At 45.0% G+C, this 16,076-nt stretch overlaps 1 protein-coding gene across 2 annotated transcripts in view; it reads right to left on the minus strand.

Annotated features, from left to right (window-relative positions):
- The window catches only part of SACS (sacsin molecular chaperone), a 392,226-nt gene that overhangs the window by 159,064 nt on the left and 217,086 nt on the right, over nucleotides 1-16,076 (minus strand). For both annotated transcript variants that reach the window (XM_085621593.1, XM_085621594.1), the window contains exon 4: nucleotides 4,447-4,534. In XM_085621593.1, the coding sequence (XP_085477719.1) occupies nucleotides 4,447-4,534 (88 nt within the window). The remainder of the gene's footprint in view (nucleotides 1-4,446; nucleotides 4,535-16,076) is intronic.

The raw sequence follows: 16,076 nt of genomic DNA on the forward strand, positions 1-16,076 counted from the left end.
TGATGCAAATACTAACGCAACACCAATAGCTCATACTTTCAATAATGCAAGACCTAGTGCAGTGCAAATGCTTGCGTAGTGAGCCAGGAACCGGCATTGTATGTCTCAGTGCAGTACCGCAAGCTGCTCCTAGAGGTCCCTAGTGAGCACGGCACCAGCACTCCATGTCTAGGTGCAGTACCCCAAGCTGCTCTTAGAGGTCCCTAGTGAGCAAGGCACCAGCACTGCATGTCTAGGTGCAGTACCGCAAACTGCTCCTAGAGGTCCCTGGTGAGCAAGGCACCAGCACTGCATGTCTAGGTGAAGTACAGCAAGCTGCTCCTAGAGGTCCCTAGAGAGAAAGGCACCAGCACTGAATGTCTAGGTGCGGTACCACAAACTCCTAGAGGTCCCTAGTGAGCAAGGCACCAGCACTGCATGTATAGGTGCAGTACTGCAAGCTGCTCCTAGAGGTCCCTAGTGAGCATCATAAACTACCTAAGCGAAACAGTACACAGCTGCTTGAAATATGAGCAATTATATGTTTAAAGTCATAAGGCCGTGGTGACATCAATGGACAGCTGATGATCCACTATAACCAAACAAGCACGCCCATGTTCAGGTAAAAGAAAAGCACGTCCGCCATTATCCCATCTGAGGTGGCCGTGCTGCTTACATTTTAAACAAGTGGACTAGCTAAGGATTTTAAGAAAGCAATAAAGTGAGAAACACAAAACTACAAGCTCCAGAATGCAAAGCGTTGTTGCACAACAAGCTAGGACTAGAAAATGCTGTTGCACATGACATGGGCCCACTTGGTCCAGTTGAATAGTCGAGGGGTGTAGTTCTGAAATGGTCAACTTAGAAAGTAGATGTACCAGAGGACTTCTCTGTGGAACAAAGCTAGAATCCCCTCTGTGCTTGTTAGTTTATACCGAGCTCAGAGAAAGCTGCTATTGTCTGGCCGCCTGAGATGGATCCTGTGACCAGCCACATGACCCTCCACAGAGCGTCCACGCTGGACAGTGACATAAAAGTACAGCCGGGGGCGGAGCCAGCATCTACACATGGGTTAGACCACAACCTGTCCCCAAGTCTCTCACATCTTCAAGTCACGCTGTGCAGAGGGAGTGACTTAACTGGAACCTGTGAATGGGAAGCTGTGCCGGCCAAGTGCCTTTCTTGTTCTGTGTCTGACACCAATAAACACGAGACGCTGTCAGAGCTCCCTCCCTGCCATGGCCACCCTCTTGGCTCTCTTCAAGAATGTCTGGTGCATCAAGAAATACCTGGGTCTTATCGGGACCCCGCTGCTCCTACTGCCCATTCTCTTTGCACTTCCACCCAAGGTAATGTTCCTATGTTTATTGAAATATTATATTTTCAGTTGAAGGACAGCAAGCTGCCCTTCATTAGGAGTCAGCAGGGTAATCTTTCCTGTGAATTTTCATTGGATTATGGGTCCTGTAGTCCTAGTGTTATAATAGGAAAAAAAGAAAAAACAAGTTACCAGAATGCTTGTGTAACTAGGGCTGAATAAACTACTCGCGCATGACTTGGAAATGGAACAACTTAGATATGCTTGAGAAAGGGTGTTTGTGTGGGGGGAGGTGGTGGAGGTGTATTGCTCAAATACATTAAATTAACCCATGCTGTTGCTGCTTAATATATATTAGTACGTCCTCCCTGGTATCTCTCAAAGGTGCACGCTTTCTCTGGGGGGTATTGGTGCTGTTGTTTGTGGCAGGTAACCTGCTCGGGGAAGGGGGAAGTTGCAAATCTGGTTGATGTACAGAAAGCAGACATACAAAACTTTTTAACCCGACTGTACTTCTTTTCCACCGGGCAGCAGCACAGCGCATTTTGGAGAGCTAAAGACACCTCCTCCCCCTCAACATAATCCTTTCGACCAGTGTTTAAATTGTACTTCAGGCGCTATTCGGTGCAGCCAACTGAATTACTCCAGGTGCCCTCGGGGTACGTGCCTACACTTGTGGCCGTGCAGCAGCAGATCCTTCCGATTTCTGTCAAGCGTGTGGGAATAGTATTGGTGACAGAGGCCAGGTTGGACATGTTCTTAAACTTTCATTTACCAAAAGCTACATCGTTTTTGAAAAATGCCAGTTATGTAAGTGGTTGTGGTTGTTTTGTTTTTTGCCTCATCTGAGTTTGGTTACCTCGGAGCGCTGAGTCAGTTTACACTCTGGTGACCTTACATCACAGCAATGCCACGTCCGGGGTAATAGTGGGAATCCAAATAATGGACGCGTGGCCAGTAAGACGCCTGCTCCCGAGCAAACAAAACAAAGGTCATTTTCACAGCATGCCGACAGGCGCCCCACGCTGCGAACCTACAATTAACTCAGCAGGTCTTCCGGAGAGGAGCACTCAACGCGCAAATGCTGTTCATGTGAAGCGCGTTCACAGACAGCAATCACAAAACACTGCTGCGCGTGCCCCAGTCTGTCTCCCTTGAGAGGCATCTCGGCGACAATAGGTCTCGAGAGCGAGACCTAAAAAGCGTTGTGAGAGAGAGAGAGAGAGAGAGAGAGAGAGAGAGAGAGAGCGTGTCCTGTCTGTATCAGCAGGCAGAAGAAAGCCAATTAAGAAAATAGTGCTCCCAGGCTCTAATTAAAGCATACGTGCAACAACCGAAGTGAAAGGGCCCATGGGACCACTTTTGGTCACACATGGTACTACACCCTGCAGAAGATATGGTAAATCCACCCTACCCATAATGCATTGAATGCAAGACAGTACTACAAGTACATTCAAATAGCTATGTCCATATATAGAATTAGTAGCTTCGAAATGTGACAAAAGAATTATTGTGTTAATTTAGGATTAGGTTGTACTCTGTGTGGAGCTGATGAAGGGAAATTTATAGACGGTCTCAAATAAATGTAAGATGTTCTAGTGAGTGAAGTAACCACTGCCAGCCTAGCTTAGGACCAAGTGTGTGTCCTGCCTGAAGTCTTTTAAGAAAATAGTGCCTTGAGGCTGTAATTAAAACCTAGGGAGTAACAACACATGTAACAGGGGGTGTCCTCATGGGAGGTTACAAAAAGAGACAAGGCAGTACTAAGGAGTGACTACTACGCCTATTGACCAATGAAAAGCCACCATTTACAAAGGACAGGGACAGGAGCCCATTAAAAAGATGGGCGGAAAGTGGGCGGAGCTTTACCCATATCCTGAATATAGCATGTCTCGAAGAGACAGCGCAAGTGCTGCCTAGGCGAGACCTAAAAATAGGACCCTCAGACTCACTGTTCAGTACACTCCGGGACCTGTGGATACTACAGAAGAAGGACTGCTCTTCTGTCAGAAGACTTCCCTGCTGTCTGAGAAGGAAGATTGACCAGCACCCTTCATCCCAGGCTGAAGTGCCTCCAAGGGTCAGCTGACTGACCTCCTGCTCTGAGCAACAGGGACTCAACAAGCTCCAGAGGCATCTCTGCAGCTGCCCAGCTGACCTGCTGCACTGGACCTGCAACTGGACCTGACTGCGCCCTGCTATTCTCTGCTGGAGTGAGTTCCTGATCCCCAAGCGGTAACTCCCAGGTCGTGGACCCTCGGTGTGGCATCACTTGTGCTCCTCCTTGAACAAAAAGGAGAAATCCTGAAGATTTGGGCTCTTCGCAACTGTGGATGGGCCAGTTTGTGCCAAGATCTTGATGTCCGCGCCAATTGCCAATGTAAAGCACAGGTGAACCCGAAACTTCACTAGTCAGCGACCGCTGGCAACGTGAGATCTGCACTTTGCGCTACTGCATCGTCAACCTACGTTGAATACCAGCACGAAGCGACAGCAATGATCATCCGCGATGCCCGATAAGATCTTCGCACTTCAGAGATGACTGTCTGCAACACCCGCCCAGCTCTACGTTCTACAGCAACCGCTCTGACCCTCACACCCTCCCCACTGCGAACCAAAATCTTTGCGCTGGAGTTTAGAAAGTAACCTTTTCAGCGGACTCACATGGTTTGTGTATCCCGCCCATGCTCCATTGTGGTTGGCCTGAACTTGTGACTTTCACCCAGTCTCGCCCACCAATAATAAACCAGACCTATTGACTTTGCCAAAGCTATTCCTTATCATCTATGAGCCTGATTTACAATTAATTTCTAAGAGTAGTTGTGCATGACTCTAAACCTAGGTGTAACTTACCCGTGATTTTTCCCCTGCAAAGCATTGGCTGTCAAGGATAAAGGTTTGTGATTGTGTCCCTATGCAAGTTGTTATCAAGTGTGATTGTTCATCTATGAAAGTCACAGAAGCTGAACCTATCTGGTAAAAATTACTTACTACTGAGGCCGTACATATTAGTGGTAAATATTATTAAACTTTCATAAGGTTAAGCTCGGCAATAATTTACGCAGCTAATTCTTTGCAAAGATTAACATGCAAGCATAAGAGTATTTCTCAGTGTAATAAATATGACGAATAGGGCATGTATACTATACCTCCTCCTTTGAGCCCTGTTGACTGTAGATTTATAAAAATGCTAGGGTGGTGGGAATGAAGATCTCCAATTTTGGTCCAATCAAATAACTGAAAGACAACATAAAATACCATTTAATATCTTGTATTTTTCTTTTCTAACCAATTGCAGAGTTTGAGAACTGAAAAAACCTTGCGTGTTCAACTAATTGGATGCATTCTTAAAGTATGACATATCACATAATACATATAGGGACGAGCAATGTTTTTATTATGTTGTTGTAGATTTGCGTGGTTCCCGATTATTGGCGAACATGTAGTAGTTCGCAAAGTTTCATATATTACATATTCCTATGCCCAGCGTAGGTTTTACCTACTATTAATAGGACTCTATAAAATAGGCCCCTGATAGAAAATACTTTTCTTCACTTTCTCCCTAGCCTCCTAGTCTCAATATATGCTGCTAGAATGTTAATGATCAGCAGTTGTATGCGAGTGCGCACCTTGTATAATTTTACCTGATGAATGATGAAACACTAGAAAGGGAAAGGCATGCAAAATTACACTCGCATATAAAAATTTGGAAATGGGGGATAATTGCACTAAACGTTATCTGCATTTATACACGATAGCCGATTGGGTAGAACTTCATGACTATCACACATTTTTCAGTTTTTGCAGGAAATAAGCGAGGGCTGCAAGAAAAAAGCGTGGAACTGCACACAAATGTTATTAAACAGCAGTTACTTCTTTTACATTAGCATGCCTAGGAGGCACAGCATTAAGGTTCGTATTTCAGATTGTGAGCACTATACGTTCAAAGAAAATAAAGTGCTATAAACACAAATTCATTTTTCCTTTACCTGTGACCCAAAGAACTAACACTGCCAAAGGGAAGATCTGCTGTTCTGAAAAGTGATCACTTCGCATTTTGCACTTTATACTGGGGCACATTTGTACATAATGAAAATTGCTGTACCATCAAAAACAGGGTCCCTCTGAATGTAATGTTTTTAGTATTTTACAATTGTTTCAAACTTCTAGGTAAGAAAATAACATATTAAAGTCAAATATTATAGTAAAATATTAGCACAATACAGATAATGTTAATGATAATATAAAATGATAATATAACATGATAATATAAAAGATAATGGTAATGTGGATAGGGGTATCACTGTTTATATTACACGGCGGTGAGTGTTCACCACTGGCGGCGGGCATCACGGATCAGCGCCCACAGCATGCACTGCACTTGTGTAAAGCAATGTATTAGGAAAGTTAGGTGGTGCAAGATTTTTTTTTTGCGTCTTTTCTTTTGCATCAGTTCTTGTAAATAAATGCTTGTCTGTTAATTTAGCATCTTTCTGAAAGTTAGTGCTCTCTTAAGTAAACAGCAGCCCAGTGCGGTCATTCAGCATGTGGCCTCATGTACTGGCCTGGAGCGCCGTGCTTTGAGTATCACTGAGTTAGAGGGGGATCATACATGAACACGTCTTCAGCCGGTTTTTCCAGGAGAGTTAATGTACCCCATTAACAGAATATGTTGCTCGCATTTGCATCTGAAAGGCTATCTCTGCCCTCTCACTCACTGGGCCGTTTAACTTTGGATACCTACACAACAAGGCTTAAAGCCAAGAACAACATTTTATTTTAATTTCACAAATGTGCGCCTACTTTGGCACTACGACATAGGATACTAGTATACTACCATATATTTTTTTCAGCCAGTAGATGTTGCATTCTGGGGCTTGTAGTTTTGCTTTTAATTGTAGGCTCAGTCAGTCAAAATGTACTTTATTCGGTTAATCACAATAAAAGTACATACATACAACCGCAGCACCTCAACTATTAATAAAGCAATCACATTTATACGATTAAAATTTAATTTCGAATTGTTAAAATATAAAGGGGCATTTTCCATATAAAAATTCAATTCCTCTACTAAGTGGCAATCATGGTGAGAAAAGCAGAAAACGAACCAACAATGATAAATCAACTAGATAATTCAATGACGTTTTAAAACATTCAATAAAGACTACATTAAAACTTAAAACACTAAAAACATTTAATATAATCTGGGGGTAAGAACCTAGAACCAGCAACCCGAGAGAAACCGGCGAACTACCTTCTTTTAAATAGAAGCTCCATATATTTTCCTGACTTTTAAAGAGGCTCTTGTATAACTAAGGACTTACGCACCATGTTCTATAATGTGTGCAAAACAACACAAAGTAAATAGTGCTTTGTTAAGAATGATTATCACATGCGCAATTTGGGACAAATGAAAGCCATGCAACCCTGCTGTGGGAATGCTAGGAGAAAATTAATTTACCGAGGCTCAGGCGGGTTAAATATTGTCTGCATTGTGGATTCTTCATGAAAGTGAAATAATGTTCCAGAATTTATCCAATGGATAGTGCAGAGTCATTCATTGCTAATGGTGGGCATTGGAAAGGGACTTGGTGTGGCATTGTTCAAGAAATAAATACCTTAATGGGGCTGAAATTCCTTCAGCTGTGTCAGGATTTGTGAAAAGCTCCAGAATACCCAGACTCGTGGAGACTTCTCTGACATAAACCAGCCAAGGAATGTTAGCCATATTATCCAGGGCCAGGCAATCTTTTATAGTTAATTTTGTAATGCCTGCCTTGAAGGGGGGGGGGACATTGCCAGCTCTGACTTAAGGCATAGCAGCAAAGGGGCCAAACTAATCCAACCCTCCAAGTAATTCACCCCAGTCTCTACTTGACAAATGTATGTGGCTGTGCTTGAGGGAGCAGCTAGAAGTCGGCGTAAGAAGCTGTTTTCTACCTTTTGCAGAGTTTCAGAATTGGCATAATCCCAGACAACAGCTCCGTAAAGGCCAGCCGGGATGTATTTGGACTTAAAAAGATTAAAATACTTCTCTAACAGACTTGTGGCCAAATTCTGAGGCAATACAAACAAGCATTTGCAATGCAATAGGTCTCGCATTTGCAAGAGATTAAGCTATTAGCATTGTAAATGACAATGCCTTTTATTTGTTTTAAAAAACAAAACATAATAAAGAGGCATTGTCAGTTACAATGCCAATAGCGCAAACTCGCAATGGGGCAATGTGTCTTCATACTGGCATGTATAAGTGAAGTGTTAATGGAAAGTTGACCACCCTAACCTGATCGGGAGTATGAAGTGCAAAATAATTGAAATTGCAATACGATACAGTCAGAGCCGTCCCTACTCTTAAATTACAAAGGCAAAGTTGATCCATGCATTTTTCCTAAATGGGGTGGTTTAGGAAAAAACTTAATATTACATTATAGACCCGGTTATGTGAAGTCATGTACGTGCTATTCCAAAAGGCTGTACTGTATCCCCTATCCCCAGCAAATTTCCCCACACGCAACCTTGGAAAGAGTTATGGAAGTGTTGTCCCCAAAGTACTTTAAGGGACAGAGTGAGGTGCTTAAGCCTTCCTTGGCCGCAAGCGGCCATCTTGGAATGACAATACTTGTAAAACTTCGCACGAGCTTGTATTTGAATTAATGATGACGGTTGCATTTCCCGCCTTCAAACCACATTAATAATTAGCTATTTTCACAACGTAAATGTGTCACTTTTGTTATTAATTTCGGATTACAATTTAATTGAAAAAATTACGTGCAATCAACAAGCACAGCTACGTGTCTAAAGTTCACTTAAAATAATACACGCTTTCATTAGACTGGCACCAACAAAAAAATACTCTTGTTTCTGGGTAACTATTTTAACTCGCCTAATGTAATCGAATTACTTAAAGATGGCTGCTGCGTGCACACACACAGAGCGACCCATCTCCTTGCTCAACCCCTCTATCCTTCAAGCTACTTCTTGGACTTCACCCATCCCAATTCCCAGCCCTAGGTGGAAGAAGTTGTTCGCGCCCACAACGCTGTCCAACCCCCTTGTCTGAGAGCGCCTCCCTTTGGACTTTGCACGCTCGCGACCGTCACCCCCACTTGTCAGCCCGTCCCTAAGGACCGTCGGCGCGTCCGCTCTTTCCCACTTTACCTCTCCCCATCCCTTCGGCAGAGAGAGAGCACTAGCAGAGAGAGTCGGTGGCAGGAGGAGGAGGCCGCCGCGGGGGGCAGGACACGAGAGCCCGAGGAGCGCGAGCCCCAGCCAGTCGGGACACAGCTGCACGTCGGTGCCCCGCACTCCGCCGCCCCCTGCAGCCGGTTAATGGCCCCCGCCTGGTAGCTGCGCGGTGCCCGGGACCCACGACACCCTGGGTCGGACTTCAGATGACCCGCCGCCCCCGCCCGGACTCCCAGCAGCGGACACGATGAGGTGAGGAGCCGCCAGTCACCAAGGAGATGCTGCGCTGCGCCGCTATATTTAGGCTTCCATTGAAAGATAAAACCCTGACTGTATTCCTTGTTTTAACCTCTGGCCCCCATGCTGGGAGCAGTGCACGGGTTAATCTAACTTTGTGTAACGAATCGCCTGTCAGCCGCAGTCCCTGCATCAAGGTTTTTTTCTCATATTTACCACGTGTTCCTTGGCCAACATCTCCCCGACAGAGGGGTGGGGGGCGGAATGGAAAGTGAAAGTGAACGTGCATGCGGCTGGTGAGGACGGAAGGGGGACAGGAGATGTGCACGCCGTGTACACATCATTGCAAGCGCGTCTTCACAAGCGCGTACACCAACTCAAATCCGCCAAAGCCTGCACGTGCCCATCTCCTGTCCCACTTCCGAGGCAAGTCAGCAACAATAGATCTCGCTGGCGATAGCAGCGCTTCGCGCTGCGTTCGCCAGGCGAGACCTAAAAAGTGCTTCCATCTCTCTGGAGACTTGCTATCATCTAAGTGTCAATAGGCGACCCCAATAGGATCTCAAAGTGATTACAATTTCTCACTTGGATAACTGGTACCCCTTCGAGTGCATACACTCTGAATTTGGTCCATTTGGAACCACTAACCATAGTGAATGTCTTAGTGTGATTTACATTCAGATAGAGATAGTTCATAAAAAGAGAGCAGGCATCCATCAGGGATTGCAAGCCCTCTGCTGAGGACTGCACCGTCTGCAGATAATAGAGTGGAGATATAGCAATTACCCATTTTCGGAGCATCCTTCCCATTTGGCAATAAATATCTATCCAGCCCATTAATGTGGATTAGGAACAGAAACGGGGCCAAAATATAGCCCCACCATCGCCCTGGTTAAAACATCTCAAAGGATTACACTCTCCCTTTGGGTCAATCAAATCCTGACCATAGTATCCCAATGTAAACATCTCAATAAAGTGACCAGTGCCTCTTCTACCTCCAGGTTTTCCAATATGGACCATAATATGTAGAACAATTAATGGTATCAAATGCGCTTGAAAGGTCTATAAGCTCAAAGTGTAATGCAGTTTTCTTTGCTTCGACATACTTTACAATAAAGAGGGACTGATTCAAACATTGTTCCACAATACCAATGCCTGACCTAAAGCCTAAAAAATTGGCCCTCTGACAGGATATTAGTCTCAGCCCACTCCTCTAAAATGGAGAGGAGAACCCAGGCCAGGATTTTCATGGTAGAATCTAATAATGATATTGGCCGATAACAAGTTGGTTGGGTTCTGTCACCTTCTTAAAGATTGGTACAATAGTTGCCTCCTGCCAAGAAGGAATTAATGGGCCCACAATCACTGCCTGTTGGACTGTCCCTTTCTGCACTGTTATCCCCAGAAGTTTTGCCTTCCTCCTCCTATTTTGTAGCTGAATATGATATTGTTTGCCTTAGGCATTTTACCACTGCTAACCAGTGTTAATATGTGTGTGTTCTCTCCTCTAAACAAGGCAACATTGGCTTATACCCACTTGGCATATTTATTTTACTTGTAAGTCCCTAGTAAAGTGGTACAACCTGTGCCCAGGACCTGTAAATTAAATGGTACTAGAGGCCCTGCAGCACTGATTGTGCCACCCACTTAAGTAGCACTCTAAACCTGTCACAGGGCTGCTATTGCAATCTGTGTGTGTGCAGTTTTAAACTGCCATTTCGAGCTGCCAAAATAAATATTTTGCCAGGCCCACATCTTCCTTTTTAATATATATGAGTCACCCCAAAGGTAGGCCCTGGACAGCTCAGAGGTCAGGGTGCAATGTATTTAAAAAGTTGGACATGTAATTTTGAGGTTTACATATCCTGGCAGTGAAAAACTCTTAAATTTGTTTTTCAGTACAGTAAGGCCTACCTCTCCCATACGATAACATTGGAGTTATCTTATTACATTTTATATGTGTCATTTCCAAATGGGAACATGTTTGGTGGCCCTGGAATTAGAATTCAAAATCCTAATTTACGGTGAAGTCGGATTTTAAATTAAAATTCTGAAAATGCCACTTTTAGAAAGTTGGCATTTACTAGCCTCTGCCATTTGGTGCCTGCTGCCTCTCTCTGGGTCGCTTGAGTGGGCGTAGTTGACATTTGGGCTTTGTGTATTCCTCCTAGACTCCCACACAAAATGGAGAGCATAGGTTTGACTAGATGGGTCATCACTGGCAGGATGGAAGGGAAGAGCTGGGCCCTGTCCCACTTACACTTGAATAGACTGTGTCCTGTCTCCAAAAAAAGGAACTGCATACCCCCTGTAGTTAGTCTGGAGCCAGAGCCTGGAAGGCATGGTCTTATGCACTTCAAAGGCACACCTTTAGAAGCTTCTGCCTACTTCAGACGCCAACTCTTCAGTACACTTCTGGATCAGTGGATACTCTGCCAGGAAGAAGGACTGCTGTGCTGCTGAAAGGACTGCCACTCTGCTGGATTACTGCTCTAAAGGAACTTCTGCCCTGTTGTGCTTAACCTGCTGCCTTCTTACCTGGAGAGGAGCTGGACCTGCAACTTCATCTTGAACATAGGGCTCTCAGAATGACTCCAAGGGCTAGTGTACTGGCCTCCTTATCTGAGCCTCAGGGACATAAAAGGCTCTTCAACATACTGCCCCAGCATCTGGGCCCAGCTGCAGTGAGTTCCTGACCCCCAAGTGGTGCCTCCCAGGTCCTGGACCCTTGGTCTGGCTCAGTGAGCCAAAATCAAGGTTTTGGGCTCTTTGTGACTGCAAACAGGCCCATTCCTATTGAGACCTCACCACTCACACCGCAAAGCTCTGTTAGCCCGACTCTTCACGCTACAGTATCAACTGCTAGCGGGGAACCTTCAACATGAAGCTCCAGCAACGCACTCCTGTGATGCCGGCCGGCTCTTCGCACTATGTCCACAGCCTCCCGCAATGCTGTTGCTGCACCTCACAGCCCTCTCCAATGCGAATCGGGCTCTTGCACCAATCTGAGAAGGTAAACTTCAGCGGGCCTTCGTGACTGTAGCCGAGCTGCGCTTCATCGAGGTCGGCCTGAAAGTATGACTTTCACCCGGTCCAGCGCGACCAGATATCCCTAGGTGGCGCTTTGAGCTTTCTGGCGCTATTTTCACTAAATTCTTTAAAACTTCCATAACTCCGGTTCTACTGATTGAATTGGTGTTGTTTTGGTCATGTTTTATTCATTAAATTCTGCTCTATTTTCTAACTTCTTGTGGGATCCTTTTTGAGTAGTGTTTGTTCACTTAATTGCTTTGTGAAGTGTTGCTTTAATACTGTCCACATTGCCTCTTAGTTAAACTTGACTGCTCTGTGCCAAGCTACTGGAGGGTTGAGCACAGGTTAATTTGGGGTTGGCATGTGCATCACCCTGACAAGGATTGTGGTTGCTGCTTGACCAGGGCTCACACCCCAGTCAACCAGCAACCCCATCTCTTACACTGCCCGAATCATGTTTGTGAATAGAGGTGTCAACAACTCAATATTCTGTTTAAAAATGTCCACTACCAGGACCCAGGGCCTTTCCACGTTGGCTTTTTTTTAACTGTTACACTTTCGTTAATGCTAACAGAATCACAAAACTCCGTGGCAGCCTCAGGGTCAGCTATTTGATTTCTACCATCTCCTAATGAAGTATGAGAGGAAATATTGGATATACACTACTGAGAGTAATGAGAGACTCAAATATCAGCTGGTATTAAACATTCAATCTTCAGGACTAGACATTCGGAAAAAGAAAGGTCAATTCACTATTCCCAAAAGAGTCTACTGTTTATCAAGCTCCCTGCTGCCTCTAAATCATTACACACTGATCTTCTGATTTCTTCTTGTCTGGCCTCCAGGACAGCCTTGTACATCTTGCAGGCTAGCATAATACTCTCTCTGTTTCTCAGGGAGCAGTTTGAGGCTTTCTTAAGTTGTTTATGGGCAGTGGAATAGGCAGGATTAAACCAAGGAAGGATGGTTGCCAGGTTAGCCCTAGGTTTAGCTACAAGAGATTGAGAAATTGATTGACCCAACGCACCAAATGTGTTTATTATAGTTCTTGCAGGGGCGTCTACTGGTAAACAGTCAGCTAGCGCGTCCTTATTTTTTAATATCAGATCCTCAGTAAACAGAAATGAGTCTACAGAATCCTACTTAATTCTCACAACCTTATTAACCGTAAAATCAATGGGACCCACCTCATTTAATTTGGCTCCACTTACCCAGTCAAGGTTTATATTCAAGGAAAGAGGATTATGATTACTGGCACAGCTGGTGCGATATCCCTTGGCTGTTAGGCGGTGATTTTAATTCTGATCTAGACACTGCACATGATAGGTCCTTCCCGCCACTACCGCAAACCACAGCGACTTACAATGCTAGACACCTTGGGGACTGGTTAGCCCACTGGCATTTGGCAGATGTATGGAGAACTTTACACCCAGGGGAGCGACTGTATTCGTATTACTCACACCCACACTGGATGTATGACGTTACAACGCACACTATTACAACGCATGCACTTACAACGCATTTTTTACAACGCATAATCCATTACAACGCATGACATTACAACGCATGACACTACAACGCATTTTAAAAAAATACCTTTACAACGCACTACCATTACAACGCATACTACCTTTACAACGCATACCATTACAACGCATAATATTAAATTACATTTAAGGTAAGTATTAGATAGTATAGGGGTAAAAATTACTATTCTAACTCCAGGGGGTGCAACAGTAGGGTAAGTGTTGGATAGTGTAGGGGTAAAAATTACTATTCTAACTCCAGGGGGTGCAACAGTAGGGTAAGTGTTGGATAGTGTAGGGGTAAAAATTACTATTCTAACTCCAGGGGGTGCATCAGTAGGGTAAGTGTTGGATAGTATAGGGGTAAAAATTACTATTCTAACTCCAGGGGGTGCATCAGTAGGGTAACTGTTGGATAGTATAGGGGTAAAAATTACTATTCTAACTCCAGGGGGTGCATCAGTAGGGAAAGTGTTGGATAGTATAGGGGTAAAAATTACTATTCTAACTCCAGGGGGTGCATCAGTAGGGTAAGTGTTGGATAGTATAGGGGTAAAAATTACTATTCTAACTCCAGGGGGTGCATCAGTAGGGTAAGTGTTGGATAGTATAGGGGTAAAAATTACTATTCTAACTCCAGGGGGTGCATCAGTAGGGAAAGTGTTGGATAGTATAGGGGTAAAAATTACTATTCTAACTCCAGGGGGTGCATCAGTAGGGTAAGTGTTGGATAGTATAGGGGTAAAAATTACTATTCTAACTCCAGGGGGTGCATCAGTAGGGTAAGTGTTGGATAGTATAGGGGTAAAAATTACTATTCTAACTCCAGGGGGTGCATCAGTAGGGTAAGTGTTGGATAGTATAGGGGTAAAAATTACTATTCTAACTCCAGGGGGTGCATCAGTAGGGTAAGTGTTGGATAGTATAGTGTAATATTATGCGTTGTAATGGTATGCGTTGTAATGGTAGTATGCGTTGTAATGGAATGCGTTGTAATGGTAGTTTTTAAAAATGCGTTGTAGTGTCATGCGTTGTAATATCATGCGTTGTAATGGATTATGCGTTGTAAAAAATGCGTTGTAATGGTAGTGCGTTGTAAAAGTTGCGTTGTAAAGGTTGTTCCCCCCCACACTGGTTGCATGCCCGTATTGACCGATTTGTTGCAAACGCGGCACTCATTGAGAAGTGTCCCGAAGCGGATTATTTAGGGGAAAACGCACTCTGATCACAACCCACATATTATGACATTACAAGGGGAAGATTATCCCACAAGGCACGTCTGGCGGCTTCAGCCCCTGGCACTGGAGGATCCCCCTTGTAGAGAGTCAGTGGCCGCCACCCTGGAGGACACCTTACAGCACAATGAGGGGTCGGTTGCAGATATTGGGGTGCTGTGGGATGCCGGAAAGGCAGTACTCAGGGGACATTGCATGGGCTTAAGCTGATTGGCTCTTTTCGGCCACTAGCAGTCCTTAATACAGACTATAAGGTGCTGCCGAAGGTGCTAGCGAATAGACTTGCTCCGTTGGTGCCTCAGTTGGTACACATGGACCAAAATGCGTTCTGACTGACTAGGAATACTTCGTTGAATCGGAGATGATTTTTTAGAGTAGCCCACTACTCGAGAGTCAACTGGCCATGCGATGAATGCTTGGTCTTGGACCTAGAGAAGGCCTTTGACACCCTGGAGTGGGATTTTCTGTTTGAGGTGCTACAAAGGTATGAACTTGGCGATGTATTCCTAAGATTCGTTAAGCTGTTATACACGAACCCCATGGCCAAAGTCAGGACAGGACAATATGTGTCGACCCAAATTCCCATTAGGCGTGGCACGTGACGGGGTTGCCCACTCTCCCCCTTATTGTTCGCGCTAGCGGTGGAACCTTTAGCGGAGGCACTCCGCGCCATGCAAGCTGAATGGGGGATTCCACTGGGCGACGGCGTACATGCGGTATCGCTGTATGCGGATGATCTGCTCATTTACCTTCGGGACGTCGGACGGCCTTGCCGGTCAGTCGAGCGTACGCTGGAACATTTTGCCTTAGTGTCTGGACTGAAGGTGAATTGGGACAAATCATGCCTGTAATCCTTCGTGGAGTCTGTACAGCACCCGTGCTTAGTTATTAATGGGAAACCAGTGCACTGGCAATTGCGGGCCTTCCGATATCTCGGAGTCCATATATACCGCGAGCCACAGGATCTCCTGGAGGGCAATCTGACACGAGCCATCACAGCAGTACGGGCACAAATGTCCTTTTGGAAAACCTTACCCTTAGTAGTGATGGGCCGCATCTCTTTAATAAAAATGGTGGCCTTGCCACGAGTACTCTATAATTTCACTAACTTGCCACTTTATCTTCGACCTCCTATGTTCAAGGATTTGGAGTCCGATATACGGCATTTTATCTGGCATGATTCACGCAGCAGGGTGGCAATGGTTAAAATGTACCCTTCAACCACGTAAGGAGGCCTGTCACTACCCAATATGGAACACTACTACTTAGCAACACAACTTCAATGGGTGGCACGCTGGCTCATTGCCCGCAACCTTGGAGACACAGCAACACAGACACCTGGCCATACCCAGACTCAAATAGTGGCGCTCTTTGACCCTAATAGGAAGGGGAGCCCACCTATACAATTATTGCTGAAGATAGCTTATCAATGCTATCGCCGCTGCCTTCGCCTGACACACCACCTGATATCATATGTGCCCTCCCTGCCTATATTAGGTACCCCCAGAAGGCAACGAGCAGTATCTAACGCGGAGCTCCTTCAATGGGAGGAGGTGGGCATAC

The sequence above is a fragment of the Triturus cristatus genome, chromosome 8, assembly GCF_964204655.1.
Source record: "Triturus cristatus chromosome 8, aTriCri1.1, whole genome shotgun sequence".
Lineage (NCBI taxonomy): Eukaryota > Metazoa > Chordata > Amphibia > Caudata > Salamandridae > Triturus > Triturus cristatus.